At 42.1% G+C, this 21336-nt stretch overlaps 1 protein-coding gene across 1 annotated transcript in view; it reads right to left on the bottom strand.

Moving 5' to 3' along the window:
• Positions 1-756: 756 nt before the first annotated feature.
• Positions 757-21336, bottom strand: part of LOC130123917 (homer protein homolog 3-like) — a 43436-nt gene continuing 22856 nt past the window's right edge. The window contains exons 7-9 of the mRNA XM_056293247.1: positions 19365-19472; positions 2650-2730; positions 757-2562 (exon numbers count right to left, since the gene is read on the bottom strand). Of these exons, the coding sequence (XP_056149222.1) occupies positions 2377-2562; positions 2650-2730; positions 19365-19472 (375 nt within the window). The 3' untranslated portion in view covers positions 757-2376. The remainder of the gene's footprint in view (positions 2563-2649; positions 2731-19364; positions 19473-21336) is intronic.

The raw sequence follows: 21336 nt of genomic DNA, 5'->3' as shown, positions 1-21336 counted from the left end.
GACACATGAAGTCGTTGATTTTTTTTCATTTCCACATTTGTGCAGAGGATGTCATGCATTTGAATGGCATAATTAAAGAATATAGAAGGGGCAGCCGTCTCAATATAATGGAGAAGATGAAGCGCATGTGGAAACTGCTGCAACATGCATCTGGGTACACACGATACTTTTTAATCTGTGGCAAACAGAATATTATGTGGGCAGCCTCATCAAACTGAGATCGCATCAGGCTTGACTCAGTCGCCCAGCTTGTAGTAAATAATAGTCTCTTTAACAGGGTAAGGTGCTCACCAGGTTTTGAAAATACATGTCATAGTAGGAATTCAAATTCATTTCTCAGATGGCCCACTATAACCCTGTGCTCGCATCAAGTGCATCATTGGTTATTTGGAAGCTAGCTGGTTGCTGCTAGCCCTCCATAATCATTGCTGGAGAGTGGTTGTTCAGACTGTGTTGCAGACATCAAGTATCATGCCCAGTAGCTTATTAAGTTTGCAATAGAGATGTAAAAAGGAGAAGGAATTCCTGTCTGCAGTTAGTTTCGGCTTCAGCAACCCATTGTTAATTTGCATCGAGTTAACCTCAACTTCAAATTGTCACTCTGGACACTGACATGGCAACGGTTGCTCCTTGTCACCGTGTCTCATGGAAAATTAATGACTGCCAAGTCGACTGCTCTTGTCACTTGTGGTGTGCGCAAAGGGTGATACACAATATTATTAATTACCCAGCAAAAAAAAAAAGTAAATGAAATGATTTCAAATAACTGTGCTCCTTGCTTTTATTTTGATCCACCCCATGGCAGCAACCCAGTGCTGGAGACATGGAGCTGGTATAACAATCTACATCTATATTTTAGAACAGACTGAAGAATAATACAAACATAGCAATAGATTACATTAGACAATTCAATCTCTGATAAATCTTTTGTACCGTTCTACTTTTTAAATGATTAATTATGCATGATTTTGCCCCCCCCCCCAGCTAAACAGCAGTTAAAGTGCTGAAAAACGACAGGGCATATTAATACTCTTCCTTAAAAGCAACATATTGTATATTCAAAGCTAAATGTGTACTCTAGCGTGTTGAATTATGAATCAATTTCATCAATAATTATCTGGTCAGTGGTTTGTGAACAGACAGTACTTTGAGTATTGAGACAGGGCCATTCCAAATACTGACAGCTTAAATTTTACAATGAGCTATAGCAGAGGTCTTATTTTTGACAACTTGTAGCATGGATTAATGTAAGTCAAGTGGTAAACACACAATTGTCCTAAATTCATAAGCCTAATGTATAGTAATTGCCCATAATTACCTAAGAGTTAACTTACCCTTATAACATTACATTCCTTATAAACATGAACAAGAATAAATTAGACAAGCTTTTAAAGATCTTACCCATCATTTGTGCTCTTAATATTTTATCTTTGGTGTTTTGTAGCTTAATGCAATAACACAATTATAATCACACCTACCCTTATTTTTTGAATTTATTGTTCATGCTTTGCCAAGTTATCATTCACATGCCATTGTGCCTTGACACTTGCCTACATTTTGTGCATATTCATGTAGGAGAGTATCCACAATGGCCACTTAGTTTTATATGCAAATTCACTAGTATAAACAATGAAAATGTAAATATTTTTGATAATACTTATTAAAGCTGACATAGCCCTATTGTCAGAGAGAATGCAATACTGTGGACAACAGTGTGATTTCAATTAAATCAGTCTTGAGTTTTTTTCGGTGTTGCTCAATGATAACTAGCATTTAATGCAGGCATTCAGGCGACTGGACAAATAGGAATATGAAAATATTTTCCTCTACTACCCTTTTTTAAAATGTCCACTTAGTTTCTACGACCCATTTTTTGTGTTGCTGCATATCTAGAGCACTAATTTGTTATATCACCTGCCACCTGAAACATTGATTCATATCAAACATCCTGAAAACGCATCCCCATTTTTTTTTTACAAAAGTGAGTTCCTCTGAAAAAAATGGAAAAACAACAACCACCTGTCCTTGTCTTCCACTGTTAAGTACTTATCTTACCTTAGTGTATTGCATTCAGTGTTACTCACAAAAGCAACATGAAACATGAGCACTATTAGATTTGACAGACAATCGTATTTATGCAGTATTTAGGCAATGTCAAATCCTATGCTTAGTTGAGTAGAGTACAGCCACTGCTTCTAAAGGATCTTGGTGCAGCTTCAATCTTCCTGGAGCCAAGGTGGTGTTTGTGCTTAAAGAAGACCCGGACCAGCACCTTCTTACTTTTGTCCTATCTGGACTGACTGTTATAATTGATCTCTGTCATCCTCTGTATCTCCCATCTTTTATGAAGGGTTGTATCACTTCATTCTACCCTTCTTATTTGTCGATGAGCTTGAGCAGGCTCTGCCGGAGGTCATTCAGGTCAAAGATCTTGATGTCCAGGATTTCGATTGCCCTCTGGATCTCGTTGTCCATGCGATCTCGTTCCTCAAGGGAGCTATTTAAGTTCTGCTCTGTATTCTGGATGCGCCTCTCCAGCTCTGTGTTCCGCATCTCCATCTCCTGCCGTGCAGAAATGGCAGGAAGGGAGGATGACCAATGAAAAATAGCAGCAATCTTACAACATTTTGACAATGACTTTAGTTCTACCTGTAATCTGTGAAGGGCCTCGTCTCTTTCTTGTTCCATCTCATGGTACTCTACTTTCTTGCTCTGCAGAATGTGAATTTCCTGGAAAGGAGTGAACATGGTGCATATCTTAATCATCAGAGCACTACAAGTTGACAGCTGGACAAAACATTTTGTCTGAAAGCGTTGTTAACCCTAACTGCTCCTGATGAGCAGGTTGGTGCCTTGCATGGCAGCCTCCATCAGTGTATGAATGTGTGTGTAAATGGGTGAATGTGAGGCATACTGTAAAGCGCTTAGAGTGGTCGGTACACTAGAAAAGCACTATATAAATACAGTCCATTTACGTTTACCACTCAGCTATACTGAATCAGGTGAGCTGATACACTGTCTGCCAATCTGAGTTAGATTGATTACCTCTGTAGGAACTTTTGGCCAGTAATTTAATCCATTCAAGAAATGTACTAATGCTCTAATCATGCAACACACTTGAAAACAAATGGCTACATGTTTTATCTTATGTGTATTTCTCTTTATTCTTTTCCTAAGTTTTCTGTCACATGATTATTGTTGAGAGCAAGGAATTTTGAAAGGTTACTTTGACTGTGACCTTTGTCCTCCTTACTTTTATTTGTGATTTTGCTGATCCAGGAATTGAGGATTGTTCAGATAGTTTCTCCAAATAAAATGGGTTCCATGCTGATCAAATTTATATTTAACACAAGGATAATATGGGACCTCTAAGATATAGCCTATATCTACAAGGTAATTCTAACAACTTAATGCAATCAGCAGAATGTATTTTACTATTACTGTTTTTCATTCATGGTGGTAACAGCCCATGCTTTTTGTTAATAAATAAATCTGTTTGCCCATTCTAGAGTCCAGTCATTTTGAAGTTAGAGCTGTGTGGTGGGCGTCTGGGTGGCGTGGCGGTCTTGTCTGTTGCTATTAGAAGTGATGGAGGTTATATTTGCCTTTTTCCCTTCTTATTTTCTTACATGGACTGGTTTTCATTGAGAAATGATTGGAGGTGTGGTTAAGCAGTGTTTATAAGAAGACATCACTGTTGGGTGCTAGCACATCCCCTGGACTTGATTAATGCCAGATACGCCATTTTGAACACGCTGTCCAGGACACAAGTTCACACCTTTCCAACTCAACACCATCAACCTAAACTGAACTAACATACCAAGACGGAGTCCACCGCTTTCAGGAGCTGAGACCCATATGACCGAGGCCTTGTTGGAGGGACCTGCTAACTCTTGCCTGCTACCTCACCTCCTGGCTATTTCTCTAGTCTTGAAAATCAGTCCTCCTTTCTGTTTCTCCCCTCGTTTTTCATCTTTTCTACACACTGCAGGTTAGGACTAGTATTGCATGCTTAACCCCTAGACCCGACTAGTCCGTAACATAATTTGGGGCGCTTGTCTGTGATTTATTTGAAGATTAATGTATATTAATGTTCAATAAAACTGGTTGGTGATTAGACATCAGCAAGTTACAGTCAAGCATTCCTTTTGTGAGAAGAGGCGCAACTGAGTTGGATTCATCTCGGGAAAAGCCGTATGTTGCAAGGTTTAGAAGTAGGCCATGGACATACAGCTACGTGCAAGAATAGCTGCACTGTGCTAACTTTTCACTTTAAACAGATGGTTGTGTATGTATGTAAAACTAAGCTAGCTAGAACGGAAGTTAGTGGCTACATTTATTGTGTGTTGAGATTAAAAACGGGGATATAGGTCTACGGGTTGGTTTGGCTGGTTACCCGATAGCTACTTGGCTAATGGTGGCAGGTGTTTTGCTGGTGTGTACTGCAGTGTATCGGTTTGTGGTCTGCGAGTAATGTCGTGAGCGCTCTGTGTGCTGCCTGTTCATATCAATTTCTGGGAATATAGTGACCTATGAACTACCTCTTGTTGCGGGTTATATGTTTTGTTGGTAAGGCTATTTTGTAATAGTTACCTTAGAGGTAATTTTGTTAGTCTTATCTCTTTTGGTTATCTTATTTTTTGAGAATTTGATAACAATAACCATGGCAACGGTCAATGTAGAGGAGTTTTGTGGGAGTGATTTTGGGTGCAAGGAGTTGTATAAACTTAAAGATTTGCTTGCTGTAACTCAATATTGTGAGGTAGACGTCACTCCAGAGACTAAAAAGCCAGAGATTGTGGAGACCCTGATTTCAGTGTTGGACCTAAAAGATCCTGTACATGAAAGAGCAGAGCAAGAGAGAGGGGGAGCGGCTGTTTCAGCTTGAGTTAGCAAAGCTGACATTAGAGCAAGAAAAGCTTAAAGTGAACAACAGTGACTTACAACGTAAACATGAAGCTTGATTTGATGTTTCCAGCTGTTTGAGACTCATGCCAAAGTTTAATCGCGATGATGTCGGGTCGTTCTTTGACACTTTTGAGAAAATTGCCAAAGAGCTAGAATGGCCTGAGAATAGGTGGACATTGCTTGTCCAGAGTGTGCTTGAGGGCAGAGCCCAGGAAGCTTATGCGGCATTAGATGATTCTGACAGCAGAGACTATGATACTGTGAGGAAGGTGGTTCTGGCAGCCTATGAGGTGGTGCCAGAAGCCTACCGACAGAAGTTCAGGTCTCTACAGCGAAAATCAAATGAAACTTTCCTTGATTTGGCTAGGCAACAGGAGGTTGTATTTGACAGGTGGTTAGCAAGCACTGACACTCACACCTTTCAAGAGTTGTGGCAACTTATGCTGGTGGAGCAGTTGAAAACCAGTTTACCCCGGCATATGGAGATACATCTAAATGAGATGGGCATTACTGAGTTAAGAAAAGCTGCTATGGCAGCAGATTCCTTGAGTTAACTCACAGAAGTGCCATGGAAAGGAAAGTTTGGCAGACAGGATAGGAGGCAGGCTGAAACTGACAGGCCTGGCGAGGCTGTAATGACAAAATCTGCTCCCACCTCTTCAGTCTCCAGGGCCAGGGAAAATATATGAGAAACCTTATTTTTTCCAAAAGGATGTCATCCTCCATTATTGCAGAAAACCTGGCCTTAAAGTCCAGTTAACCCTGTCTCAAGAGGAAAAATGGAGATGGGGAAAATTGTGGGATTGATTAGCGCCCAGACTCAGATCGGTCCCTGTGGACAGTTTGAACCTGCCTTCCTGCCCAATAGTGAAGGAGTTTGAAGATTTTGTGTCAAAAGGAGCAGTTTCTGGTGTACCTGATGGCAAAATGGTCCCTATATCAATTTTGAGGGACACAGGTGCCACACAGTCCTTAATGGTTCAGGGTGTCATAGACGTACCGCCCACCACCTATTTAAAAGCTTCTATCCCAGTGAAGGATGTGGTTTTGTTAGTGCCCCTCTGCACAAAGTATTTCTGGCATCTAACATTGTAAATGGACCGGTAGTGGTGGGTATTGTCCCTTCCTTGCCGATTGAAGGAGTTGCCTTTGTGTTGGGCAGTGATTTGGCTGATACTCAGGTTTGTGTGACACCTGTTGTGAGTGAGACACCTTGTGAGGTCCCTGAGACCATTGCTTTGGAGAGAGAACATCCTGAGGTGTTTATGGCATGTGTGGTGACACGTGCTCAGGCTCTGGCTGCTAAAAAGGGAAATTCCAGCGAGCAGGATGAACTGTCTGGTCGCTTGGCTGATACCTTTTTTGCTAGGCTAGTTGAGGTGTCCCCTGCTCCCAGTTTTCTCAGGAAGCCCTTATATCAGAACAAGGAAAAGCTCCTACTGTAGCTCCATTAAGACAGATGGCTGATAATGCTGAGGACACGAAGGCTGTGGGTAAAGGTTTCTTTCTCCAAGATGGAGTCTTGTTGAAGAAATGGCGGCCTCGTGATCATCCTGCGGATGAACCATGGACCGTTATGACTCAAATTGTGTTGCCAAAGAGTTTCAGGAAGGAAGTCTTGCGTTTAGCCCATGAAGTGTCCTTAGCAGGTCATTTAGGCATCTGCAAAACTCAAGTGAAATCAATAGACATTTCTACTGGCCCAAAATGCATAAAGATGTGGTTTTGTACTGTCATAGCTGTCATGCTTGTCAGGTTGTGGGCCAAGCCCAACCAGACAATTCCAGTTGCTCCTCTCTGCTCTCTACCTGTCATGGAGGAACCTTTCTCAAGAGTACTTACTGTGTTGGCCCTTTGCCAAAATCTAAGAAAGGGAATGAGTATCTCCTGACTATTATGGATGTGGCCACCAGATTTCCAGAGGTAGTGCCATTGAAATCAATTAAGACCAAGGTCATAGTGGAGGCTGTGCTCCATTTCTTTTCTCGGGTAGATTTACCACTAGAAATCCAACATGATCGTGGGTCCAACTTTACTTCTGGTGTATTCCAGGAGGTGATGCACGAGCTGGGAGTTAAACAAATTGTCATCTGCCTATCATCCTCAGTCCCACGGTGCGATGGAGAGGTACCATTAAACTTTAAAGTCTATGATTAAGACCTATTGTGTTGGTTACTCAAATGACTGGGATGTAGCTATGCTATTTTTATTATTTGCTGTCACAGACTCTGAATGAGGCTACAGGCAGGGCTCGAAATTAACTTTTTTCCTCAGTGTCCCACAACTGTCCCGAATTCTACTTTGTATTGTCCCGGATATAACCAACAGTGTCCCAAATTTTAATTCTTGTCATCGCCCCCCCAATTATGCAGAATACATATAATTTGATCCTTTTTTGTCACTTAATCATCACACCATATAAGTTTAAAATACTTATTCTTTTATTAAACATATGAATATTAGTTTTGGGAGTCGGCAGTCGTTTCGGGAGTCGGCAGTATTAGGGCTTGCATCAGGGGGCTGTTTATTCAACTACCTCAGCATTTCTTCTTCTTCTACTTCTTGTTTTAACTGTCGTTGATGATGGTCTATCGCTCTGGCTCTATGAATGTTGCATTGGCGCGAGTCAAGCAGCAGCCACTGGCAGAGTGGATGACGTAGAATGCATTCTATGATTTGCACGAACAGGCGATTGACTGCCCTATCGTGAGGTGCCGCAAGAACGTAAGCCTTCTGTAGTTTCGCCGTTCACACATTTTTATTAAATTATTCAAACGACAAAGTAACGTCTAGATACTCATAATTAATGACTTTGCAAATAACACCTATTTCGAAGTTTACTTTGACATTTTTTTCCACTGTCCCAGAATTGTCCCAGACAAAATTTGTGTCCCAGTAGGATTTTTTATGGTCCCCGGGACATCGTTAATTTCGAGCCCTGGCTACAGGTTTTAGCTCTTTTGAGCTGGTTAATGGGCATCAAGTGAGAGGACCACTGAAGTGGTGAAAGAGCAGCTGTTGCAGTCAGCTTCACAGAAAGCTGCTCCTGGTGGAGTTTTGCAGTATGTAGCGTCCTTCAATGACCAGCTGCATGCAGGTTGTGACTTGGCCAGGAGTAATTTGGAAGCACCTAAGGGAAAGCTGAAGGCTCACTATGACAAAAAAGCAGTGAAGTATACCTTCAAAGCAGGAGACCAGGTTCTGGTGTTGTTGCCCATGGGTGGAGGTAAGCTGGGGGTGACATTTTATGGTCCATATAAGGTTATCAAGAAGGTGGGTGATTGCAATTATGATGCTGAGATATCTAACCGGAGAAAGAAATCATGACTGTCACATCTATCTCTTGAAACCGTATTATACTCGTGACACTCCTCCGCTGTGTGTATCACATTTCAGGTTACTGTGGAAGAGGAGGAGAATGGGGATGATGGGGTTGGGTCAGTTGAACCAGTTATATAGCTAGGCTTAAGAATTCCAGTGCCCAGACTAATCTAAGAGTCACTGAGTCATCTCACCACAGAGCAGAAAGAGGATCAGTATAGTCCTCTGTTTAGAGATACCCCTGGCTTAACAAATTTAATAACCCATGATGTAGACCAGCGGTGGCTAACCATGTGCCATATGTATGCAGGTTTTTATTTCAACCCTACTCCACACCAGGTGATTTCACTGATACTCTTTCTCTTTGGTTGAAGGGTTGCTAATCAGTGAAATCACCTGGTGTGGAGTCCGGCTGGAATGAAAACCTGCATACACATGGCTCTCAGTGGCACATGGTTAGCCACCCCTGATGTAGACACAGGGGAGGCAACCCCCATTAAACAACATCCGTACCGGATTAACCCACAAAAATGGGCTCAGATGAAACCAGAGTTGCTCTACATGGAAGAAATTGTGTGATTGAGCAAGGCTCAAGTGACTGGAGTCCTCCCTTAGTCCCTGTTCCCAAGCCCAATTTAACTGTGCATCCTTGCATTGATTACCAAAAGGTAAATAATGTAACTGAAACAGATGCATATCCTATACCCAGGCCGGAGAACCGTTTTGGGAAGATCTGCAATGCACATTGTGTCAAAATTTGACTTGTTAAAGGGCTACTGGCAAGTCCCGTTGACAGAGAGGGCACAAGATGTCTGCATTTGTGATGCAGGAGTTTGTATCACTGTCAGGTTCTCCCGTATGGCATGAAAAACGCACCAGCAAACTTCCTGAATGTGGTAACCTCCAGATTGCAGAACACTGTCACATATCTAGATGATGTGGTTTGCTATAGTACTTCATGGTCTGATCACATGGAACACATGAGACAACTGTTTGAACGTCTTAAACAAGCAGGGTTGGTAATCAACTTGCCCAAATGTGAGACTGGAAAGGGGCAAGTCACATATCTGGGGCACCAGGTGGGTCAATGTTCAGTGAGACCAAGGACTACCAAGGTGCAAACCATTTTAGACCTGCCTGTTCCGAAAACAAAACACCAGCTAATGCGCCTTTTGGGCACATGTGGCTTTTATAGGCAGTTTGTTCCCAACTTCGCAGCTGAGACAAAACCAATCACAAACCTGTTGAAGAAGGCAGTTAAGTTTAGCTGGTCAGGATAAGCGGTTTGGATAATGGATGGATGGTCCGCAGATTGTCTGACAGCTCTGGAAATGGTTAAAGCTATTCTAGCTAGTGAACCGGTGCTGGTTGCTGCAGACTTCTCTGTCCCATTCAAGCTTGCAGTGGATACTTGTGATGTTGGAGTAGAGGCGGTACTGGTACAGACTGATGTGTCACGAATAGACGAGCCTGTTGCATATTTCTCTAAGAAACTGAATCGCCGTCAGAAGTGATATTCCACCAAGGAGAAGGAGGCCCTGGCTATTGTCCTAGCAGTTCAACATTTTGAGGTGTACGTCTCTAGCGCTGGAGCTGATCTGGTAGTCCTCACTAATCACAACCCATTTAACGTTCAAAGTTCAAAACATCCAGTCAGAGTGTTATGTTGGAGTTTAATTTTACAACCATATAACCTGATGGTAGTGCATTTGCCAGGCAGAGAAAATGTTATGATGAGCATATGGTTTGGGTATTTTGAAAAGTTTGGGAGTGTATTGTTGATAGTAATGCACGTGAATCAATGGAGTAAAAACAAAACAAAACAAAAAAAAAACACCGATTAGATTATAATTATACATAGCCTTGTTGTCGTTTTAAGAAATGAGAAAATGATTAATATAAAAAGGATAAAACGAAAAGAAAAAAAAATGGGTTGAAACCAGAATTCTTTTTTTTTTGTAAGGGGGGGAGGGATGTTAGAAGTGATGGGGATTATATTTGCCTTCTTTTCTTACATACTTGGACTGGTTTTCATTGAGAAATGATTGGAGATGTGGTTAAGCAGTGTTTATAAGAGGACATCACTGTGAGGTGCCGGTACATCCCCTGGAGTTAATTAATGCCGGCAGTTTGCATACATACACCTCAGGATACGCCATTTTGAACACGCTGTCCAAGACACTACAAGTTCACACCTTTACAGCTCAACATCATCAACCTAAACTGAACTAACCTACCAAGATGGAGTCCACCGCTTACGGGAGCTGAGACTCATATGGATGAGGCCTTGACAGAGGGACCTGCTAACTGCTAGCCTGCTACCTCAGTAAGCTAGCCCACCTCCTGGCTATTTCTCTAGTCTTGGAAATCAATCCTTTCTGTTTCTTCCCTGGGTTTTTTTTCCTACACACACTCCAAGTAAGGACTAGTATTGCATGCTTAACCCTTAACTCCTAGACCCGACTAGTCTGTAACAGTTGCCTACCAACACGGGGATCGCCGGTTCGAATCCCCATGTCTGTGGGTGAGAAGCTAGATGTGTCCTGGTCGCTGCACTAGCGCCTCCTCTGGTCAGTCGGGGCGCCTGTTCAGGGGGGAGGGGGAACTGGAGGGAATAGCGTGATTCTCCCATATGTTACATCCCCCTGGCGAAACTCCTCACCGTCAGGTGAAAAGAAGCGGCTGGCAACTCCACATGTATTAGAGCAGGCATGTGGTAGTCTGCAGCCCTCCCCGGATCAGCAGAGTGGGTGGAGCAGCGACCGGGATGGCTCAGAAGAGTAGGGTAATTGGCCGGATACAATTGGGGAGAAAAAGGGGGGGGGGATCCAAAAAAATAAGAGTTGTGTGGTATAAATGTTTGCAACAAAGGCTGATGCTACATGTCTTTGTAGCCAGATGCTGTTAACAGAAAAGCTCTGATATAACGGTATACAGAAAGGCTCCAAGCTACAATTTTCTGTATTTCTGCAGAGGTACTTTCTGCTTTGACATGCTGTACCATGCGCCACTCTTGATTCTTAGCGAACCAGTGCCATTTCTTAGCTAACACAGAATTTTCTTCAAGACAACAGACCCATGCTGGTTCCTCCAGTCATTGGTCCACTGAAATTAACAAAGAAAGATTTGAAGCTCACACACCCAACTGAGCCTCAACTCAGCCAAGCAATACCGGCTGAAAACCCAACCAATCTCTCATGATGCCAACACTTTTGCCATCACTGACTGTCCAGACCAGCACCGTGCTGTGGATGACACTGGGACACCAGTTCAGAATGACGCTGAAAGACACCAACCCAGTCCGGTTCAGCGCACAGCTGCCACAGTCGGACACTTTCCTTCTGACCAATGGACATGTAGGCAAACACAAACTTCCACGCTAAACTTGCAATTGCCATTGACGCTCACATAAAGTGTGACAATTGCAGCTAAACCATTTCCTCTGTTCCTACCTGTATTCAAAGTATCTTAGTGTATTTTTAACTGTCTTCCACCACACTGTCTAAGCCACTGCCTCAGCAGAAACATACTGAGACTAAGCCAACTTTCAGTAATAATGCTAAGTTGGGTCATAAGTCGCTAGTGTAACCATGAGCTTGATCAGACATTGCCTTCATCCATTTTTTCTTTTTCTTTCCTTATTAACTTAGTATTCACCTTGTTCCCTGTAGTTGGTTGATAAGTTACTCTTTTCATAAAGCAATGAGTACTATGTAATTGCTGTCATAGTTAAACTCCATGAGCCTTCAAACTATTTGACTGACAACGGGCCTGAGGGAGAAATGGTTGTTCCCATATAGCAGCGTTTCTCAAAGTGTGGTGCCCCCCTGGGGGCACAGAGGCATAATGGGGGCATGCAGGAATGTAGTGCAGAACTACTGTTTTGATGTTGGAATCTTTTTCACTGCAGAACAATCAGCAAAATTTGCTTTCATGAGACAGAGTCTGTAGGTTCACAGAATAGAGATATTTGACAGGAATGAAAAGAAACAGGCGATGCATCCGAGACAAACAAGACAAGAGAAAGTGCTTAGCTGACAGTAATCAACCAAAAACCAAATTAAGAAAATATGACGATTTTTGTCCCTATGACTTCAGCAAGCAGTTCCGCAAATAATTTCAACAGATCAAACAGGATTTATGATGGGAAGACAATCTTTTCAAACACCAGAAGACTTCTTAATATACTCAATACAACCACCTCACACATGCCAGAGGTTGTGGGTATCCCTGGATGCTGAGAAGGCCTTTGATAGGGTGGAATGGAGGTACCTTTTTTACGTTTTGGATAAATTTGGTTTTGGTGCTAATTTTATTTCATGGATTAGGCTACTTTATACTGCCCCTACAGCTTCAGTGCAGTCAAACAATATACATTCTTCCCCTTTCCCCCTGCATCGTGGCACTAGACAAGGCCGCCTGCTTTTTCCGCTGGGATCGAGCCTCTAGCCACCTGGCTCCGCGAGGAGGAGTTTGAAGGTATTTCCCAGCTAGGCCTGACCCACAAATTGTCGCTATATGCAGATCTACTGCTGTACATCTCCAATCCGATGTCTTCCCCTCCCGGCTGTGTTGCGCATCATGGATCAATTTGGCAAACTCTCAGAATACAAACTAAACCTCAATAAAAGTGAGTTGCTACCAGTTAATTCTCTGGGTGAGGAACTCCCACACTCATCCTTCCCTTTCAGAAGGGCAGACGTTGGGTTTAAATAACGAGATTTTTATTACAAAATCCTTAAAAGACAACCTCACCCAAAATTTTGCCCCCCTACTAAAAAAATTTGGAATGGATATGCAGCGTTGGTCTAGTTTGCCCCTATCCCTAGCAGGTCACATAGGTATGTTCAAGATGGTAATCTTACCTAAGTTCTTGTATCTCTTCCAGCACATTCCAGTTCTCCTTAAGAAAATGTTTTTTGCTGACCTGGATAAACTCATCTCTTCTTTCATTTGGAGTAATGGGCCCGCCCGTATTAGGCAGGCTGTATTACAGCTCCCAAAAAATGTGGAGGGATCTTGCACTCCCCAACCTCACACAATACTACTGGGCTTGTAATTTTCAGAAGATCCTATATTGACTGCATAATCCAGATGATGAATTCCCTATTTTGGCCCGTATGGAACATTTACCTGCTTCCTTTTCATTGTGCTCTGTTATTTGCTCCCAATTGCCACTACCTGTTACATTCAGTACAAAGTTACCAGCTGCACAATCCGTAAAAATCTGGACCCAGCTTAGAAAACATTTTGGCTTGCATAGGCCGCGGTGGTGTAGCGGTCTAAGCATCGGCTTTGTGTCGATGCAGTTGCCCAGTGGGGACCGGGGTTCGTGCCCCAGTCTCGTCAGATCCGACTATGGCCGGATTTGATGAAGCAGCAATAATTGGCAACGCTGTCTTCGGGAGGGGAGACGCATTCATCACATGAATGCGTCTTTGGGTGTGTTGGAAAAAGCAGTGATTCAGTCTGGATTCACCTTGTCATGAAAGTGGCGAGGTGTCTCCTTCGAGACTGCCAGCCAGAGAGATGCAGTTGGTGAATGCATATAGTATGAGGGTGGGTGTTTGAATTACTGGCGGCAACAGCAAATATTCCCTATTTCTTAATTCTATGCTCCAGTTTTTAATAATTGCACATTTGTACCTTCATTGACAGACTACTCATTCTGTATTTGGTTTAACAGTGGCATTAAGACCATTGATGATCTTTACATTAATGGTATATTTTGCCAAACTCTCCACTCAGTTTGGCCTACCCAATTCCCACGTTTCGTTTTTTCAAATCAGGCATTTTGTACAGACAGTTCCCTCACTTCCCTAATCACCCCCCTGAGTCACCAATGGATACCTTTCTAACTCTGGATCGACAGCAGAAACGCCTCATCTCTACTATTTACGGCCTAATTGACTCACTAAACTCAGGCCTTCTTGCCCAAACAAAAAACTCCTCGGAGATAGACCTAGGTATTGAGCGACCATAAGCTAGTTGGAATCACATTCTTAAGCTGGTCCACTCATCCTCAATTTGTACCAGGCATGGCCTGCTACAATTAATGATTCTGCATAGAATCCATTATACCAATGCTAGGTTAGCAAAGATGTACCCCAACGTCAGTGATGCTTGTAATAGGTGTAAACACTCACCTGCTAAACTTATACATATGTTTTGGTCCTGTCCCAGGCTACTAGACTACTGGACAGAAATATTTGAAACTCTGGGGGGTGCTTATAACATGATCATTGATCCTAACCCACTTACAGCAATATTTGGCATTCCACCCGAAGTAAGCGTTCCCTTGCCATTGCAAAAGGTCCTGGCTTTCACAACTTTACTGGCCCATCGTCTCATTCTTGTAAAGTGAAAACATGTATTTACCTCCCACTCATGACCGATGGATTAAAGAGGTTCTACAATGTATCAAGCTTGAAAAATCCGATTCTCCCTTAAAGGCTCCCTGAGATCCTTTAATAAATCATGGAGACCCTTCTTAGACAATATAAATAATTTGACAGTTCTACCTGACCCTGAGGATAGCTGAGTTCCCTCCCTTTTTTCCTCTGCCCTTCCCCTTCTTTTTCTTAATTCTGTTTTCTATTCCATTTATTTTACATGTATATATGAGTGTGTGTGTGTGTGTATATCCTCCCACCCCGTCGGCTTGTTTTGTTTCTCCCAATTTAGGGTGCAGTTGGGTGGGTTGAGGGTGGGTTATTGGTTGGTGGATTTGGTTTTAATGGGGTAAAACTCACAGGCAAGTTTTGTTCCCTTTGTCTTATAAATCTATGCAAAAACGCAATAAAAAGATTATTAAAAAAATATGACGAAGCCTATGTTGCTCTTTGGTTCTCAGTGAATATGGTGGGAGATGAAGAGTAACCAGTGTGTATTTTATGTCTAAAAACTCTGGCAGCTGGTATGAGGCCAAAAAAATTAAGAACACTTGGAGACATTACACCCCAGTCACATCAATAAGCCACTTGAGTTTTTTTCAGAGAAAACTTGGTGCATACCCTTACAAGGAACATTGCTTTGTAAAAACTGCATCAGTGAACAACAAAGCACTAATGGCATCATACAAAGTCGCATACAGAATTACTCAGTGCAAGAAACCACACACAATAGCAAAGGAGCTCATACTTCCCACGGCTTTAGATATGGTGTTAACTATGTTTGATGAGACAAGCGCCACAAAATTGAAGGCTGGCCCTCTGTCCAATGATACAGTTGCAAGACGTATATATGAAATTTCAAATGACGAAGAACTCATTGAAAAACTGAGACAAATGTTTTGCCTTACGAGTGGACGAGGCTGCTGACAGCAATAAAGACTGCTTATGTTTGCTTTGTCACGTCAGAGTCACTGTGTGAGGATTTGCTGTTTTGCAAGTACATCCCAAGCAGAGCGACAGCTGATGAGCTCTTTAGGCTTCTTGACTGCAACCTGACAGAACATAGGCTGAAATGGGAGAACCGTGCAGGCGTTTGCACGGATGGTGCACAGACCATGGCAGGGAAAATGAAGGGATTGCAGGCACTAATCAAGAGGGTCTCACCAAATGCACAGTGGACGCACTGTGTCATACACAGAAGTGCTAGCATCAAGACAGATTAGCCCTGACCTAATCGAGGTTTTGAACAATGTTGTTAGGATGGTCAATTTCATCAAAACGAGACCCCTGAGAGCGCGGATGTTCTCTGCACTTTGTGAGGAGATGGGAGCTGAACATTCAGCTGTGTTGTTTTACAGTGAGGCTAGGTGGCTCTGCCGAGGTAAAGTGTTGTCTCAAGTCTTTGAGCTCAGAGAGGAAATTCGGGTGTTTCTGGAGGAGCGTATGCATGAAGTTGCAAGCAAGTTTAGTGATGAACAATTTCTGATGAAACTGGCCTATCCCAGCGATATATTTGGAAAGCTGAATGAATTAAATCTTCAGCTTCAAGGCAGAGACAAGCACTTTCCTCACCTGGCAGACAAGATCAGTGCATTTACTTGAAAGCTCGAGATGTGGTGCAGGCGACTTGATCAAGGAAATACTGATTTCTTTGAGAATCTGATTGAATTTGTTGAAACCAGTGATTCTGGAGCCACCACAGTGATTTCATGTCTTTCAAAATTACTTCCCAAACAACAGTGCTCAGTATGACTGGGTGACAGATCCATTCAATGTCGTAGCACCTGCTGTTCAGCTCTGCTGAGGAGGACCAGTTCCATCGAGATGACATCTGACTCCACCCTGAGTGAATTCTGGCTTGGTGTGGAGAGGGAGTATCCACTCATTGAACAAAGGGCTGTAGGCATTCTGTTTCCCTATCTCTGTGAGATGGGCTTTTCTGCTGTTGCCTCACCTAAAACAAAGTACAGATCGCAGCTCAACATTGAGCATGACTTGAGAGTGGCTGTATCAAGCCTGCAACCCCGTTTTGAAAAGATGTGCAGTGCAAAACAGGCTCATTGCAGCCACTAATGCAGTGATAAGACTTGCACTCTCAAAATTGACTTGCTCATCGTTTTTCCCAAATATCTGCATTTGTTCTTTTTTTGCACAGAACTTTATTGTTCTAGCAAAGTGATTTTTTTCTTCTGTTTTTGAAAAAGCACAGACTGATGGAGCAATCTAGTGACAAATGTCACAAAACGAGGTTTAATAAAATTAAAGTGCAACTTGCATTTGTTATTTGCACAACAGAAATTACTGGAAAAAAAGTGAAAGGAATATTCATGATCTTGATGTTATTTAAATAAAGTTAAACTTGGCCCATTTTATCACCATTTTGTTGGGGCGGGAGGCATGAAAATGTTTCTTCCTCCAAAGGGGGGGCATGACAGAAAAAGTTTGAGAACCACTGCCTTATAGGAAATGGTGCCCCGTGTCTTAGAGCTCTAGTTTTGAGATGGCACAAGGCCGGCGGTAGCACTAACAGATGCTGTGACGATTTCATTGGGTGCAAGGTGGTTTTTGTCTCACCTGGGTGCATTTGCACATTTTTGGGCTTGCCATGACATCACTTTTGCCGAAATGGGCGTGGGGGTGCAATAGAGGGTGTGTCAGTCAAAACCAGGGGGCGCAGTGCTAGTTTGGTGTCTAATGAAACAAAAAATTACGACTGCGTCTCCACCTAGTCATACCATGTCGTAGCGTGGACACAGGCGTTGTGTGGTAGTTTCCAGGCTTTAGACATAGGTGCACTAAGCAAAGACTTGTCCAAAATCACACACATGCCACTTGTGCATACGTTAATTTAACTAATGATACTGTCCTTAACCTTTTTAAGTACAAAACAAAATATCTGCACGTGTATCATTGTCTTCCAACATAAAACAGTCAATGTGCACCATTACACATGGAAAACAACATGTTGACGGGGATTTCAACAATTCAATTAACCTCATTCAACCTGAAAGAACAAACTGATTGCCTTAGCTAATTGATGCGTGATCACAACTATTTAAGGTCTCCTGCTGTGTTCATAAAATGTGCAGGAAAGAGAGAAAGATGCTGGTGGGAACAAAGACATGTTAAAATGCTAAACAGTAGCCTGTCAAATAATCATGTTTGCGTGTTGTCTCATGTCACACTGGAATTGGTGTTAATGTCTGTTGTATGAGCACTTGGCGACTCTGCACCTTCCAAACAAGGACATCAGTTTCCTCCTAGGAGAAACTTTTCTGCCTTAGCCGGTCTGAACTTCCGCCGTCCATTATGAAATTGGCAGTTTGCCATGACAGAGAGCGTGCTGCTTTTAAAAGAAAACAGAGCAGCTGATTTGATTGGCTGTAATAGAATACAGCCCCCACCACTCCTACTGATAATTTATTCCTTCTAATCCAATCCTTTTACAACTGCGTGTCCATTGCACCTGATTACCACCAGCGCAGCATGTCCTGAAATTAGTAAAAGTATTGGCCACACCTTAGATCGACTTGCGTCGTGAACTAGCGCCTTCGACTGTGCTATGGCCCGGAAACTAGAGCCCTAAATCTTCCATTTTAATCAACTGAGCAATTGTCTCACTCTCCCAAATTCTATTCATTGCAATTCAATTTATTGTCATTAAAAACAATGTGCAGGCACATGTTAAAAATGAAATGAGGGCTGTGGCTTCACCAAACAGTGCAAGACAGACAGACAAATACAGTACAAGAAATTCAAGAGTTCATTAAGGTTTCACACCCCATCATGTTACACGTTTCTTAAAAACATGGACTTTGTTTGCAATTCCGAGCCCTGAAAAGTCTACATCATTGAAAACGTAGAACGTTAACTATGACATCCATCAGTACCTTAATTACCCATGATTCCAATTATTAAAAACTCATCATTGTGAGATCCCAATTACAATGCTGAGTTTACATTGTTGCATTATCGTGACTACTACTACTACTTTCGGCTGCTTCCGTCCATCTCTTCCTGTCCTCTGCAGCTTCCTCTTGTCAGGCCAGCCACCTGCATGTCCTCCCTCACCACATCCATAAACCTCTTCTTTGGCCTTCCTCTTTTCCTTTTCCTTGGTAGCTCCATATTCGGCATCCTTCTGCCAGTATACCCAGCATCTCTCCTCCACACATGTCAAAACCATCTCAATCTTGCCTCTCTTGCTTTGTCTCCAAACCGTCCAACCTGAGCTGTCCCTCTAATATACTCATTCCTAATCCTGTCCTCCTCCGTCACTCCTAATGAAAATCTTAACATCTTCAGCTCTGCCTCCTGTCTTTTCGTCAGTGCCACTGCCTCCAAACCATTTAACATAGCTGATCTCACAACCATCTTGTAAACCTTCTCTTTAACTCCCTGCTGGTACCGTTCTGTCGCAAATCACTCCTGACACTCTTCTCCACCCACTCCACCCTGCCTACACTCTCTTCTTCACCTCTCATTGTTGCATTATTGTGTACTTTTCTATATTGTGTATATAATGTATGGATTCTGTGTACATAGTCTATGTAGGTCTGTAGTTTTGTTTTGATTTTTTTTTGGAATGGTGTCCTTGTGTCCTTTGTGTTAAGGCAGAGAGAGCCAGAGCATAAGAATTTCATTGCATTCAAATACACATAATAAAGTTGAACTTGAATCACTTTATTCCCATCCCATCTGGCTTGGCTAACATGGCTAAATAAAAAAAATTGCAGTACCAACCTCATCTTTGGCCTTAAGCAGAGCTTCCAACTCCTCCAGTGACTGGGTCAACTCATCCTTGAGCAGATCGCTGGGGCCTTGACCTCCATGGGCTTCCAAGTCAGATACCTAACAACACACACACACACGTTAAAAGATTCCTGACCCTTACACAGTAGAAATTACTTCAAACTATGATAATTGTTGTATGTCAAAGTAGTGATAGTGGCTAACACTGCCAATATTTCATAAAAATGAAGTGAGCTGGACCAGTTGCGCTGTATCTCCTCAATGTAGCACTTAATAGCATGTAACCCAGTGTTTTACTGACGTGGAACTACTACATGAATGCACTCTTGTGTTGACCTGTATGGTGGAAATAGTCTCAGCTTTATGTATGCAATCTCAGCCAAGCAGTGAATGAATCAGTGTTGTAGTTGAGTCAATAAACCTCAAGGTCGAGTCTCGAGTCTGAGTCAAGTCCCCATTACCTGAGTCTGAGTCATACTTTTCTGGGTGCATTCTTGACAGATGTCTGAAGTTTGAGGTTGTCCCGGTCTTCTCTTCAATAGTTCGTGTACATTTCAAACATCTAGCAGTGCTCTTGCTGGAATTTAATGTAAAATCCATGTAAGCAAAGCGCACAATTCGGGGCATCTCTTTACGCATCTTAGCACTAACTGTTACTGAACATGAGGGTATGCACGTGAATCCACATGTAGGTGGAACACACGTGCCTGCCCTTGCACGAAATTGAATAATGTTACGGTATTAATATAGCTATCAATATCTTATGCCAAATTATTAGGGCTTATTACAAAAAACGAACAAAAACAAAAAAAGTCTTTATCAATTAACAAGTCTGAGTCCTCATCTCCAACTTTCGAGTCTGAATGCAGTCAATGCTTGAGTCCAAGTCCGAGTCATCAGTGCTCAAGTCCAAGTCAAGTCACACGTCCTGAAAATCAGGTCTCGAGTCCGAGTCCTGGACTCGAGTACTACAACACTGGAATGAATGTCATTATTCAATATTTTCCCCTACTCTATGGGAAATGAATGTAAACTTATTGCTACACACAGTTTAAAAAAAATGCCCCATTTTTAAAAACCTGTCCAGATGAAATTGTCTGAGAGACCAATGAGCAGTAGCTCAGAACATAACATTTGGTGGTAATAAGTGACCATGGAGATATCTGATACTATCTTGTTCTGCATGCATTAGGAATCTTTCCATACAGAGACTAACCTTCTGGTAAACCTAAACTCTGATCCACTTCCCACATCATACAATCTTATCTTTTCTTCATACGCTCATCTAACCTGTTTTATTCCCTGACACCCCACTTAGTTTCCCCCAACCCTGACCAATCCATCCAACCTTTCCTACTCATGTTCCTGCTTGTCGCACATCTAATCTGTCCTTTAGACACTGCAAATTCAAATAGGCAACAAACAGAAGGTCACGTCTTGTTTAAGAGGTATTCAGTAGTGCAGAACTGTATTTTTTTTAAGTTATAGCCTCAGAAATGAGAGCTTGTAGCCTTTAAATCCATATAACATTTAACACATTATGAACATTTTTGCATAATATTATGTATCCTATATGTTGTATTATACTATGTTTTATTTTATTTTACTATATTTTATTTTATCATACTATGTTGTGTTTTTGTTGGGAATTTAGTTTATTAACATTTTCAATTGTATTAGTGATTTAATTAGTTTAACTTGGCTCACAATATTATTTGGTATCAACCCCATTTTAAGCCTGAATTTTACTTTTGGTATCTTGGCATACTCTAATTTTTTTGTTAGCTTGAGTTATGCATGATAGTCATGCATAAAACTGAAAGTGAAATTTCTTATTTAAAGCTGCAGTCCCGATTTCCATGCAAACTATCCATTTTGATAATATGCGTTAGTGGTACTTTACGACTATAATCAATCCACAGATACTAGAAACATGAATATTTCTATATCTTAATTTCTGCAT

Source organism: Lampris incognitus, chromosome 14 (genome assembly GCF_029633865.1).
Source record: "Lampris incognitus isolate fLamInc1 chromosome 14, fLamInc1.hap2, whole genome shotgun sequence".
Classification (NCBI taxonomy): Eukaryota; Metazoa; Chordata; class Actinopteri; order Lampriformes; family Lampridae; genus Lampris; species Lampris incognitus.
Note: the sequence above shows the minus strand (reverse complement) of the source record. Positions and strands in the feature narration are given on the sequence as shown.